The sequence below is a fragment of the Hydra vulgaris genome, chromosome 15, assembly GCF_038396675.1.
Source record: "Hydra vulgaris chromosome 15, alternate assembly HydraT2T_AEP".
Lineage (NCBI taxonomy): Eukaryota > Metazoa > Cnidaria > Hydrozoa > Anthoathecata > Hydridae > Hydra > Hydra vulgaris.
In genome coordinates this window covers 41,241,471-41,256,325 of record NC_088934.1, presented here as the reverse complement: position 1 = coordinate 41,256,325, position 14,855 = coordinate 41,241,471, and the positions used below count along the sequence as shown (strand labels likewise).

Sequence of the window (14,855 nt, the reverse complement as noted above, 5' to 3'; positions counted from 1 at the left end):
ATTGTTAATGTTGAATTGAACCTATTCGTTGTTGATGTTAAAAACCAAACAAGAATAAGATGTTGCGGACCGGAAAAATAGAATATTTGTAACCACAGAGAACAACCGAGACAAAAAATATGAAAAGGGATCGTCTATAAATTACGCAACTATAGATTTATTTAAAAATCAGATGTAGGAGATCTTAGGCTATTCTACGCCGCGGTATTCATTAAAACTCAATAGGCTGATTTGAATTTTTATTTAATTTAAGGCTCTGCGAGGGAAAACCTTTAATCTTTTTTCTTTTGTTTATTAATGCAATTTAGCATTGGTTAATTTATGGATAATCCCTAACTTGCACAAAGTGCGTCAAGTTTGCAGAGTTAAAAATCAAAATTGCACATCTTTTAAAGGGCAGCGTCAATAAATAAATTTATAAACTGTCGAACATTGTTATTTTCGACCAATTATTAACATCTAAGTAAACAAATTCAATTTTGTTAACAAACCTAAATAGTGAGGAGTTTTTCACAGTTGATATTAGAAGTACTCATTTACAGATGATGGGAGAGTTTTAAAAGTTATTTTCAGTGAAACATTCTTTAGTAACAAAACCGTCGTTTAAAATCAAATGGAGGAAGAAGCTGTTTGCAACGAATTCGATTATTTAAAAGGTGATTTTTGTTTTTATTATATAAATAAAAAACACTTTTAACGTTTTTTGACAAATCCGTTTCGTTTTTTTAGTTCAAAAACTTCCTCAAGAAGTGTTGAATACGCTTGCAAATGAATTACCCTATGACTGGAGAAAGCTTGCTCGTAGATTGGATATTGGCGATGAAAAAATTGATTGTGTATTAAGTGAGTTTGCTACTGCCTTTGAACAAACCTATCAAATTCTAAACAGTTGGGTTAAAAAGTATCCTAACAAAGTATGGAAAGATATTAAAGATGGATTGGTTTATTGTGAAAGAAGCGATGTAATTGTTAAATGCGAACGAAGTAAGTTTTCTTATTTATTATAATGAATAAAATTATTACATGTTTTTATCGCATGAGTTATATATAACTCGCTTAAAGATATCAAAATAAATAACACAAATGAGTAGTATGATATAACGTCATATGAAAGATAAAACTGTGACTTAATCATAAACTTTTCAATTAAGTGTAAGTAGTTTCATGCATGTTCTTTCAAAGTAGATTTGCTAGTGAGTGTGTTCATGGAGTTTTTTGTAAACTATAAAAAATAAAAATTGTCCAATAAAGCTGCCATGTCACAAAGCCCGATTTAACTCGCAATATTAATTATTAAAATGTCACGCCACTTTTAGATAAAAGGTTTGGCGTGACATTTATAAGTAATGTAGCCACGCGACTATTAGCTAATAGGTATGGCGTGAGATTTATAAATAAATTTGTATTTTTAAATAAGTGTGGCGTGACATTTAAATTTTTTATTTGTGACGGATATCTAAAACACAAACTTAATGCATGTAACCACGCCCGATTTTTTACGTCACTTTTAAAGAAATTAAATATGGCTCGCTAAACTGGGCTTGGTGACATGCGACACGATAGTATTTTAGATGTGCCGAGACAAATAAAAGAAATAAATGTCACGCCATACATAATTTTAAAAAAATGCGTGACTAATTTAATAAAAAATCGACAAATAAAATGATTAAATAGCACACTTTACTTAAATAATAAAAAAGAAAACCAAAGAAATGACAAAAATTATATTTTATTTTGAAAGTTTAAAGACCATCATTAAATATAAACATTTAATTTTATATTGTTATTCGTATATTTGAATTGATTTTATAATTTTTATACTAAGCTAATAGTTTAACAGCTTCAAAATACGAAGAAGTAATAACACTTTTCAGAAGACTTTGGATATTTTTAGCCAAAGCTTATTATAACAAGTACAAGCAAGTAGTAATTGCAAGTACAAGCAAATAGTAATTGCATTAGTAGAAGCAAATAGTAATTGCATGAAATCAGTGACGGATCCAGGATTTTTTTTTTTTTTTTTTTGGGGGGGGGGGGGGGGGATATTGATACCAAAAGTGGTTAGCGTAATTTTTTTGGAAATTACGAAGTAAAAGATATCGACTCAGTTTCGATTCGACTGATAGTGTTTGAGTTGTACTATGGGGAGTTAGTTTCTTATATATATAGTTAGATTTCCTCGGAAAATAATTACACAATTTCTTTTTTAGACAAATAGGATTTTGTGTAACAAATAAATTAAGTACAAAATCTACAATGCAAAATCGAAGCGTCTCTTCTTACTAGCTGCAAATCTATCAATTACGTCGTTTACTTCTAAAAGCATGGTATTATAAATATATAATAATGCTAAGCCAGTTAAACGCTCATCATTGGTTCGGTTACGCAAAGGACTTTTTAAAATATTCATGGCGCTAAAGCTCCGTTCAGCTGTACATGTTGTGATTGGAATGGTAGAGAAAGTCCAAAAAAGTGTCTTGATGGTTGCCAATCTATAAAATAAAATTAACAGAGTAAGTTAATAAGCAACGAGATTTAAACTGATATAGTATTTCTATTTTATAAATTATACCTATCAGGAATTAGATCTAAAGCTGCTAATAAAGTTGAAGGATGGCTTTGCATATGCGAGCAAAATTCTTTCCACTCCAAATATTCATTATGAATAGTTTCCTCGCCTCGATACCCAATTACAGAAGAAAACATTCTTACAGTTTCAACCACATCAGTCCAACTATGTTGAGAAATCACTGATGGTAACAGAGCAGACATTTTCATAACTAGTTGCTGGTGGTTTGAAAAGCGTCCATCCATAGATTGAATCACTGAATCTTGGTACGGAAACCAAATAGCTCTTTTATAATATTGGCATGCATTTTCAGCAGGGATATTGTTTCTATGCAATTGCCTACATACGGAACGAGGAGTCACTTAAGCTATATTTAAAGCATTTAGAACAATAATATGTTTGTACCTGTATTCATTGTTAGTAAAAAATGATCACCAAATACAACAGAATTTTTGTGATATTGGTTGCTTAAATGGTTAGTCAATTGTCCATCACTTCCTGTCAAGTGACTGTATTTTCTAAGCGGTTTGTTAACTAATTGTGCCAGTTTTGTAGCCTTGCTATGATTATTTTCACTTACTTTATTGGCAAATAAAACACAAGTGACACAAAGAAGACCATTCAAAGATGGGGAAAATTTAAAGCTGGAATAACTTCCACCTGAAAAGTGTTGGAGACCAAGGTATACCTTCTGTGGGTTCTTCCCACCCTTCATTGTATATGGATATTTGAAAGAAGAATCCGTCATCCAATGTTCAGTCATCAATTTCTTTTTTTCTAAATCATTGAGTCTTTTCACATATTCAATATTTCTTACGTCACCCGAAAAAACACAAGCAATATCATTACTGGCTGGATGAGAATTATCTTTGTATGCCTCGTTATCGGTTTCTATTAACATCGTTTGAATAGGTGTACAAGTAAGAGATTGCGAGAGGACGTCGGTTGGTTCAAAAGGTTTATTAATACTGCAATCAAATACAGGTAAAGCTACAGAAGTGCAAAGTGTGTAATCGAAACAAATAGGTTTTTTAATCAAAAAATCCGTAATGAAAAGCCTAGGTTTCTTCAGCGGTCGTTCTTTGCTCATGGTAATCTCAATCTAGAATCGCATATATATATATATATATATATATATATATATATATATATATATATATATATATATATAATATTGTTTAAACTTACCTTAAAATTTAAATGTTTTCTAAAGTTTTTGAGTGCGAAAAAAAATAAAGTACCAGAAAGTAAAATTGTGCGGCGCAATGGTATCTTTTTTGTATGGTTAAATCAAAGTGAAAAAAAAATGAATGAAACATTAAGCATTTCTTATGGAAGAATTTAAGATCAAGAGCGCAGATTACTTCAATAGTTTCAATATTTTGATTATTTCAGGGTATGTATTTTCTGGTGGGGGGGGGGATGCATACCCCCCTCCCCTGGATCCGTCACTGCAAGACATAATGCTGCAATAGTCCTAAAACTCTTCCAAACGATCTTGGGTACGATAGGTCGATAATATAATAATAAGCGATAAGTTTATTAGAAGAAATAATAAAATAAGAAGCACGTGTAGTGAATTATTATGCCAACGAATCATTCATATTACTTTCTCTTTATCAAAAAATGTTACATTTTCTCCTAAAACAAGTTTCCTTCCAGGTGGAAATATTACCTTCGGCCTGAAATTTTATTAAAATGTGAAACTAGGCTCATCTATCTAAATACCATAACATTCCAAAATAAATATTAAATTTTAAAATTAAAAAAAAAGAAACAACTTTTCGTTAAACTTACACTAGCAATAATAATTGGACACCACACCCCTCTTTTGTTAGTGTTAATGCCCTCCTCAGTGGGCATGCATGGTCTAAGGCACGTCCTTTAGACGTCTTACGGACGTCTAGACAACTGTGAGACGTCCCACTGGATCGTCTGGTAGTGTTCTTATGAAAATGTATCAGTACAGATGGAATATCTATACCGGGATACAACTTTTGAACATCTTGCGATAGCCTATCCAACACTGCTTCTTCGGTAATTATGTTCATTCTTTCAAATTCGTCCAAGATCTAAAAAAGTTGTGACGTATATGAATAACTTTTTGTTAAAAGTGCGCAAATGACAAATTTATTCAAAATAACAAAAATCTCATGGTCATAAAAATTTCTAAAATTACTTTCAGCGTGGGGCCTAATGTTTTGTAGTGTGTTTAGGCTTTCCTAACACCCGTCTCCCATAGGTGAGGGAGACGGGTGTTAGGAATCTGGGAGAAAACAGTGCATATTCCTTACTAAACAACGAATGTGTTCGATATCAGGAACTTTTTATATCAAAGCAAACTAACATACAAAAATATTGCATTAACACTAAATTACACCTTATTAAGGTGAAAGATTACTACATATATCCAACAACATCTGTAGAGCAGTCTAAGATCATCTGTACACATTTGTCCAAGATCATCTACATTTTATTTTTACTCTAACATTATCTGTCCAATATCATCATGAAATTCAATGACCTTTATGACCTTTATGACCTTTAGGTAGGTAGGTTAAGATTAATGACCTTTAGGAAGATGTAACTACATTTGGTAAATTTCTCTAAGTCCAATAACACATGAAAGAGTTTTCTCCACATGTAAAATAATGCATTTACATTGAATATTTTTTTCCAGATGTAAATATATCTGAAAATAACCATATATGAAACTGAATGTGGTTAAAATAATGCATTTATTATGAATATTTTTTTTCCGGATGTCACTACATCTGAAAAAAGCCATTAAAAGTTTTTGACGTCGACAAAAAATCGCTGAACTCGTTATTATGTTTTACGGTAACCTTTTTATGTGAAATTTTTTTTGCCGACCTGATGCCGATAGTTTGAGGTCAGCAATTTATTGGCGACCTCATTTTTTTTAACTCCAAGGGTTGTTTAACATATTTAAAAAGATGAAACCACATCTGTAGAATTCACAGTTGTACAGATGTAGGTATTCTTGACAATTGAAAAGATGTAACTACATCTGTAGAAATTAGATATGTTTTACACAGATGTTATTATTCGTTAGTACAATTTCAGCTGTTGTTGGACAGAATTTATTATAGCTTAGTGTATTTACAGATGTATTTATATATCATTATATCTACAGATGTTGTTGGACAGATGTTATTAAACAAAGCAAAAACTGGCGTTGTTACCCTGACCCCATATATATACATATATGTACCAAGAGAGAGATCGAAAGATAGATATGTATATTTAATATGTTTGTTTTTATTTATGTTTACATTTAATTTTGTTAACATTTAATAGAAAACTCACAAACATTTTTCTTAATCCATAAAATGTTCACACTGTGAAAAAAATCGCATCTGCTTATAGCATGTTTACTATCTGAAAGTCTACTTCAGCATTCCAATAATTTGGAATGAACTGAACTCGGTGGTCAGTTAGCAAACAATTATTAATAATATAATACAACCTTGGAAAAAACTGGCAATTTATTCAATCATTTATATCAATGTTTTGACTTGATTTCAGCAAAGTTTTCTATTTAAAATATAAAGTTCCTGGCAAAACATAACAGTGTTTTGGGTTAATCAAGATGGCGGTTGACTTTTAAAACTGGCTTCAGCGCGTTTTTAAAAAGTATATACCACGGCGACTTTTGTTTATTAAACCTCTTTAGTCGGAAAACTGAAGCTGTAGCACAATTAGTCTAATAAAGTTTTTTTAAACAATAATAATAATTGTGATTGCCAATTGCAAATGATATCAATGTACACAGTAAAACTTGTTGCAAGGAAATATTTGCCTTTAGATTTAATCGTGAACAAATTGTCACCTACAGCTAAAGCTACTGGCATAAATTTTAAAATATGAAATTTTTGATGCTTCAGACATTTTAGTCACAGAATAACCTCGATAAAATTAATTAATGTGATATTTCTTTTTTCGTTGCGGACACTCATAGGTTTAATAAGTAACGCGACATTTATCTAGAGGCGCGAAATTTATTAGTATGGCTTGACATTTTTACAAGTATACTCTTTGTGACATGAATTTCCTAAACTTTTATAAGTAGCTCGACTTATAGCATTTATTCGTAAAGGTTTAAAAGTGGCAAGAAATTTAAACATTTTGATGGGACACTAAAGAAGTTTGCGTGACTTTTTTTACAGAGTATTTTTTTGTAACATAACTTTTGTAACACATTGCCCCTGATAAATTCAAGATTAATGAAAACGTCATCATGTTTGCAGATACTTTAAGAACTTTCTTTGAAGATCACCGTGTCCACCATGTCCACCCATGTTAACCCATGTCCACTATATATGGAGATACCACCCAATGGAGATACCACCCATGGAGATACCACACCATTTGATAGCAATGGAGATACAGCATCATGTACCAATGGAGATACCATCCATGCGTGGCTATAAATTGTATGCATATCTTCCTGAGAACTCAAACCCTAACCCTAAGTTGAAGTGTAAACAATTTGACATTTCGTACATAAAAAGTTGTATGATTGTTTACCTTCTAGAATGATTGAAGTAATTCAAAAAATTGGTAAAAGTACCCACTATTGATTGTTTGAAATTGAGACGTCTTTTTATAAAAATGACAATTTATATGAATTTTTTCCAAAAGAGTCTTATAATTTTGTCGCACTAAAAAAACATTTTTTTTTAACAAAATGCGAGTTAGGTTTAAAATAAATTTTTTTAAATGTTATTTAGTCTTGTAATCCTTTTGCTCTCATTTACTATAAAAGTTAGTTTTTAAATATAAATGTATAGTAAAGTTTCATAAATATTTTTGGGGTGTCTTATCGTTATGTCGCGCAGTGCATAAACAACCTTTAAAGTCCAGCGAAAACGGATGAGCAAAAGAGTAAAATGATCTCCTACTCTTCGTGATTTAAGGACGATCCCTTATATATAAGTGTTTGAGTTTCATTACTGGTATATTAATCTCAAGCTTCAAAAAAATTGTGTCAGTGTTTGTTGGTAAACCTTTTATTTGTAAGAAGTAGGGCCGACGCGAGTAGGTGTTTAGGGGTCGAGGTGATTAGGTTCCTTTAAAGTTTTTGCTGACAAAAAGACAAAAAGGTCATATAATTCCTCAATTTGCCGACAAGAAAAATATAGCACAAGTCCCGTTTTGCCAAACAAATTGGTCTAAAAAATGGTTCCATTTTGCCGACTGAATGTACAAATAGGTCCCGAATGATTCATTTTAAAGGGAGGTTGGGGTCACAGCATCCTTTCTTATCCGTTGCGCCGGCCTTGGTTAGAAAGATAAGAAAATAATTTTTAGAAAATATGCAGATAACATTTAGAAATTATACATCACTAAAGGAATTAATTTAGAAATAATTGAGTTTGACAACATATTTAATTATAGAAAAGTTTCAACCAAAATGTCACAATATTAAAAATCTGGTTTTAAAAAACACGATATTGAGAATTATCTGTTAAAGCAAAACTTTTCCAATATTATTATATCTTTTTTTTGATTTGAAATATTCATAAGGAAATTCACTCATATATGATTTATCGAAAGTATTAAAAAGTTTTTTAACAAATCCAAACTTAATAAATTCATTACTTTAAAAATTAAATATCCGCTTTAATTCAAAGCTTTTAAATAACAAAATAGTGTTCACTTACAAATCGTAAATTAGTTTTATTTCGCTCTTGTTAATAAAATAAGTTTATATTATAGAATTGTTTTTAAATACAATGTTTTGTGTCCAACCCTCTATGGGAACTTTCCATCCACGTAACAAAGAACTTAGTGAAATACATCGTTATTTAGTCGAGGAACAAGATACGAAAAAGCCTTTAGTATTATGCGGAATGTCTGGTGTTGGAAAGACGCAAATAGCCAAAAAATATTGTCAAGAACATAGGAAGTTTTATGAAAACATTATATGGATAGACGCAGCATTTGGAAAATTAAGAACTTCAGTAGAACTCCTTTATCAAAAACTAGATTTTATTGTTAAAATTTCAAAAAAACGTACGAAAAATAATTTTTTTGATATTAATGCAGCTATTGAAAAAATACATAACTATTTTAAAAACGAAAACACTTTGTACATATTTGACAGCATTGACAATGAAAGTGTTAGGAACTTTAAAATCTACATTTCAACGAAACCGAAGTCTTTTACTTTGATCACCACTCAATGGAGAACGTGGTCAAATAACGTAAATCTGATGTCGGTAGATGTTTTTTCTCCTGAAGAAGCTTTAGTTTATATAAAGAACAACATTAATACAAATTCAGACAAAAAGTTAAAAGAATTACTAAAAGAGCTTGGTTTTCATCCTTTTGCCATCACTCAAGCAATAAAATATATAAACGCACACTCAGTTACAATTGAAACATATTTAGATCGATATAGATTGCATCCCGTACAAATACTAGATGATGATAAATTTCCAACCGAAGAAGAATCGATGTCTGCTGTGCAAACTATAAATTTAGTTTTATCAAAATTAGAAAATGATGAAAGTATTTCATTAAAATTACTGAACTGTTTATCACATTGCGATGGTCAAAATATCAGCAAACTTTTTATAGTCCAAATTTCAAAATACATTGCAATAAAAGATGAATACTTAATTGATGATGCCATTAGATTACTGGTCAGTTATTCCTTATTAGATTGTTTTGGCGATGAAAAATATTCAATGCACGATCTCACGCAGTTGTCATGTAAATATTTTCAAAGAAAGAATTCCAGTACAAAAACAATCTACAATCTTATAGAAAATTATTTGAGTTCTAAGTTAAAAGATATAAACGATCACGCTGATTACGGAAAAGAATTTGTTTTTCATTTTCTGCACATGTTTCGAAAAAATAGAAAAAGTATGACAGAATCTTTTCAACGTTCATCAAGAGTTATATGTAAATTCTTAACATGCAAAGGTTTATTTCAAGATCTAGTTGAAATACTAAAAGCTATTCAAAGTTTTAATGAAAAAACTTATGGAGAAAACAATGCCCTAACTCTTAATACAAATTGTGATATCGCAAACTGTATAAGCTGTATAGGAAAATATAACGAAGCTTTAGAAATCTATTATTCTGTTGATAAAATACAAACTGAAATTTTAGGCACCAACCATCCGTCAACAATGGATACAAAAAATAATATCGCGACCTGTTTGAGCGATATGGGAAAATATAACGAAGCTTTAGAAATTTATTATTCTGTAGATAAAATACAAACTGAAATTTTAGGTATCAACCATCCGTCAACAATGGATACAAAAAATAATATCGCAAACTGTTTGAGCCATATGGGTAAATACAACGAAGCTTTAGAAATATATTATTCTGTTGATAAATCAAAAACTGAAAATTTAGGTATGAACCATCCGTCAACAATGAATACAAAAAATAACATCGCGACCTGTTTGAGCGATATGGGAAAATATAACGAAGCTTTAGAAATTTATTATTCTGTTGATAAAATACAAACTGAAATTTTAGGTATCAACCATCCGTCAACAATGGATACAAAAAATAATATCGCAAACTGTTTGAGCCATATGGGTAAATACAACGAAGCTTTAGAAATTTATTATTCTGTTGATAAAATACAAACTGAAAATTTAGGTATGAACCATCCGTCAACAATGAATACAAAAAATAATATCGCGTCCTGTTTGAGCCTAATGGGAAAATACACCGAAGCTTTAGAAATTTATTATTCTGTTGAAAAAATACAAACTGAAATTTTAGGTATCAACCATCCGTCAACAATGGATACAAAAAATAATATCGCAAACTGTTTGAGCCATATGGGTAAATACAACGAAGCTTTAGAAATTTATTATTCTGTTGATAAAATACAAACTAAAAATTTAGGTATGAACCATCTGTCAACAATGAATACAAAAAATAATATCGCGTCCTGTTTGAGCCTAATGGGAAAATACACCGAAGCTTTAGAAATTTATTATTCTGTTGAAAAAATACAAACAGAAATTTTAGGTATCAACCATCCGTCAACAATGGATACAAAAAATAATATCGCAAACTGTTTGAGCCATATGGGTAAATATAACGAAGCTTTAGAAATTTGTTATTCTGTTGATAAAATACAAACTAAAATTTTAGGTATCAACCATCCGTCAACAATGAATACAAAAAATGATATCGCAAATTGTTTGAGCGATATGGGTAAATATAACGAAGCTTTAGAAATTTGTTATTCTGTTGATAAAATACAAACTGAAATTTTAAGTGTAAACCATCCGTCAACAATGAATACAAAAAATAATATCGCGACCTGTTTGAGCGATATGGGAAAATATAACGAAGCTTTAGAAATTTATTATTCTGTTGATAAAATACAAACTGAAGTTTTAGGTATCAACCATCCATCAACAATGGATACAAAAAATAATATTGCGACCTGTTTGAGCGATATGGGAAAATATAACGAAGCTTTAGAAATTTATTATTCTGTTGATAAAATACAAACTGATATTTTAGGTATCAACCATCCGTCAACAATGAATACAAAAAATAATATCGCAAACTGTTTGAGCAAGATGGGAAAATATACCGAAGCTTTAGAAATATATTATTCTGTTGATAAATCAAAAACTGAAATTTTAGGTATGAACCATCCGTCAACAATGAATACAAAAAATAATATCGCGACCTGTTTGAGCGATATGGGAAAATATAACGAAGCTTTAAAAATTTATTATTCTGTTGATAAAATACAAACTGAAATTTTAGGTATCAACCATCCGTCAACAATGGCTACAAAAAATAATATCGCAAACTGTTTGAGCAAGATGGGAAAATATACCGAAGCTTTAGAAACTTGTTATTCTGTTGATAAAATACAAACTGAAGTTTTAGGTATCAACCATCCGTCAACAATGGATACAAAAAATAATATCGCAAACTGTTTTAGCAAGATGGGAAAATATAACGAAGCTTTAGAAATTTATTATTCTGTTGATAAAATACAAACTGAAATTTTAGGTATCAACCATCCGTCAACAATGAATACAAAAAATAATATCGCAAACTGTTTGAGCGATATGGGTAAATATAACGAAGCTTTAGAAATTTGTTATTCTGTTGATAAAATACAAACTGAAATTTTAAGTGTAAACCATCCGTCAACAATGAGTACAAAAAATAATATCGCGACCTGTTTGAGCGATATGGGAAAATATAACGAAGCTTTAGAAATTTATTATTCTGTTGATAAAATACAAACTGAAATTTTAGGTATCAACCATCCATCAACAATGGATACAAAAAATAATATTGCGACCTGTTTGAGCGATATGGGAAAATATACCGAAGCTTTAGAAATTTATTATTCTGTTGATAAAATACAAACTGAAATTTTAGGTATCAACCATCCGTCAACAATGAATACAAAAAATAATATCGCAAACTGTTTGAGCAAGATGGGAAAATATACCGAAGCTTTAGAAATATATTATTCTGTTGATAAATCAAAAACTGAAATTTTAGGTATGAACCATCCGTCAACAATGAATACAAAAAATAATATCGCGACCTGTTTGAGCGATATGGGAAAATATAACGAAGCTTTAGAAATTTATTATTCTGTTGATAAAATACAAACTGAAATTTTAGGTATCAACCATCCGTCAACAATGGATACAAAAAATAATATCGCAAACTGTTTGAGCCATATGGGTAAATATAACGAAGCTTCAGAAATTTATTATTCTGTTGATAAAATACAAACTGAAAATTTAGGTATGAACCATCCGTCAACAATGAATACAAAAAATAATATCGCGTCCTGTTTGAGCCTAATGGGAAAATATACCGAAGCTTTAGAAATTTATTATTCTGTTGAAAAAATACAAACTGAAATTTTAGGTATCAACCATCCGTCAACAATGGATACAAAAAATAATATCGCAAACTGTTTGAGCCATATGGGTAAATACAACGAAGCTTTAGAAATTTATTATTCTGTTGATAAAATACAAACTAAAAATTTAGGTATGAACCATCTGTCAACAATGAATACAAAAAATAATATCGCGTCCTGTTTGAGCCTAATGGGAAAATACACCGAAGCTTTAGAAATTTATTTTTCTGTTGAAAAAATACAAACTGAAATTTTAGGTATCAACCATCCGTCAACCATGAATACAAAAAATAATATCGCAAACTGTTTGAGCCATATGGGTAAATATAACGAAGCTTTAGAAATTTGTTATTCTGTTGATAAAATACAAACTGAAATTTTAGGTATCAACCATCTTTCAACAATGAATACGAAAAATAATATCGCAAACTGTTTGAGCGATATGGGAAAATATAACGAAGCTTTAGAAATTTATTATTCTGTTGATAAAATACAAACTGAAATTTTAGGTATCAACCATCTGTCAACAATGAATACGAAAAATAATATCGCAAACTGTTTGAGCGATATGGGAAAGTATACTGAAGCTTTAGAAACTTGTTCTTCTGTTGATAAAATAGAAACTGAAATTTTAGGTATCAACCATCTGTTAACATGAATACGAAAAATAATATCGCAAACTGTTTGAGCCACATGGGAAAATATAACGAAGCTTTAGAAATTTATTATTCTGTTGATAAAATACAAACTGAAATTTTAGGTATGAACCATCCGTCAACAATGGATACAAAAAATAATATCGTGACCTGTTTTAGCGATATGGGAAAATATACCTAGGCTTTAGAAATTTATTATTCTGTTGATAAAATACAAACTGAAATTTTAGGTATCAACTATTCGTCTACAATGAATACAAAAAATAATATTGCGATCTGTTTAAGCCATATGTGAAAATATACCGAAGCTTTAGAAATTTATTATTCTGTTGGTAAAATACAAACTGAAATTTTAGGTATCAACCATCCGTCAACAATGGATACAAAAAATAATATCGCGATCTGTTTGAGCGATATGGGAAAATATACCGAAACAAAAAATAGTATTGCAATCTGTTTGCGTAGAAAGAAAAATTGAAGTTGTTTACTTTATTTAGTTTTGATTATATTTGAATATTTAATATGATAGTTTACTTATTATAAGCAGTTTATTTGTAGTACCTCTTTGCTTATTATGTATTATTTGTTATATACTAAATATATTAATTTATTAGTCTTGATTTACATCATGGAAAGTAGAATTGTTTTATTTTGAACTGGATATTGATATATCTAGACTATTTCTAAAATACCGTTACTTATTCTTAAACTGTTGATAATTTTTTTGATGGCGTTTTATATTATGCATAGTTTTATGCCTATTAAAGGAATTAATAAGTATGCAATTTTTATAAAGGAGTATATAATTGTTTATATCATAGTACCTTACGAAATAACATTGTAAACTGATCTCGTTTTGAATTCTCATGATAATACTCTTTATAAAAAATATTTAAATTGTAAAACTGTTGATTAAACTTTTGCATTCAAATTTATTTTGTGAATTATAAAATCATAAATTTTATTTGTTGAATTATTTAAATAAGGAATTTGTTTAAAAATAAGACGCGAATGTTAGAAGGGAGGTTTTAAAATTAATAATTCCATAAACATAAATCCTTGGTTTAAAAATGTACTTTAAAAGGTTTTATGTTTTGTTGATTCACTCTACCAATTCCTTCAAACACATACTTAGAAAAAGCAACCCAAATTTATTTAATTTTATTAGGGTTACATTTTAAAAACAAGGAAAGTTTAAAAGCTTAAATAATTTTTTTTAATAGCTTATATCGCTATATTTTTTAGCTAGATTGTAGAGTTTTTTTTTTTGAAAAATTTATTAATACTAATTATTGGAATAATCTTAGTATTGTACGTATTAGCAAATCAATGGCTTTAATATTAATACAAAGAAACTGTAGCAAATAATTTTTAATCTAAATAAATTTGTTGACAATGATATTCGTGCTAGTATCAGTTAATGAAATGGATAAAAAAACCTTCAAGGCATTTTATCAAAAGGCAATCAAATTAATTTCTTGCAAACTGACATAGCTGGTTTGCACTTATGTCAGTTATTTTTTTTTTTTTTAAAACATATAAAATTATTTCATAGATTTTATATGCTTTTGTTAAAATAGGACTATTTTGGAGGTTTTTGTTTAAAACCTTTTGTTCCTATCTGAGGCTCAAACATACCAACTAGAAATCAAAATTTTATACGCTTTTTTCAGCACTGTCAGGTATATTCAAAATAATACAAATTGCATCACAACTT

The 14,855-nt window shown here is 29.6% G+C and overlaps 1 protein-coding gene across 2 annotated transcripts; it reads left to right on the top strand.

The window, feature by feature from the left end:
* Positions 1-316: 316 nt before the first annotated feature.
* LOC136092366 (uncharacterized) lies at positions 317-14,101 on the top strand. 2 transcript variants are annotated; one of them, XM_065820439.1, is made up of 3 exons: positions 317-656; positions 730-984; positions 8,405-14,101. In XM_065820439.1, the coding sequence occupies exons 1-3, from the start codon at positions 614-616 to the stop codon at positions 13,138-13,140; spliced, it is 5,034 nt and encodes a 1,677-aa protein (XP_065676511.1). In that variant the 5' UTR covers positions 317-613; the 3' UTR covers positions 13,141-14,101. The 2 variants fall into 2 exon arrangements, with proteins under 2 accessions (XP_065676511.1, XP_065676510.1); XM_065820438.1 differs by having other exon boundaries at positions 322-656; positions 8,312-14,101.
* Positions 14,102-14,855: the final 754 nt, after the last annotated feature.

What these genes read in the sequence shown, in the direction of transcription:
- LOC136092366 (XM_065820438.1), top strand. Translation starts at nt 614, where the DNA reads ATGGAGGAAGAAGCTGTTTGCAACGAATTCGATTATTTAAAAG. An exon ending in CGAATTCGATTATTTAAAAG is followed by an intron (nt 657 to 729) that starts GTGATTTTTGTT and finishes TCGTTTTTTTAG; the next exon opens with TTCAAAAACTTCCTCAAGAA. An exon ending in AATTGTTAAATGCGAACGAA is followed by an intron (nt 985 to 8,311) that starts GTAAGTTTTCTT and finishes TTTATATTATAG; the next exon opens with AATTGTTTTTAAATACAATG.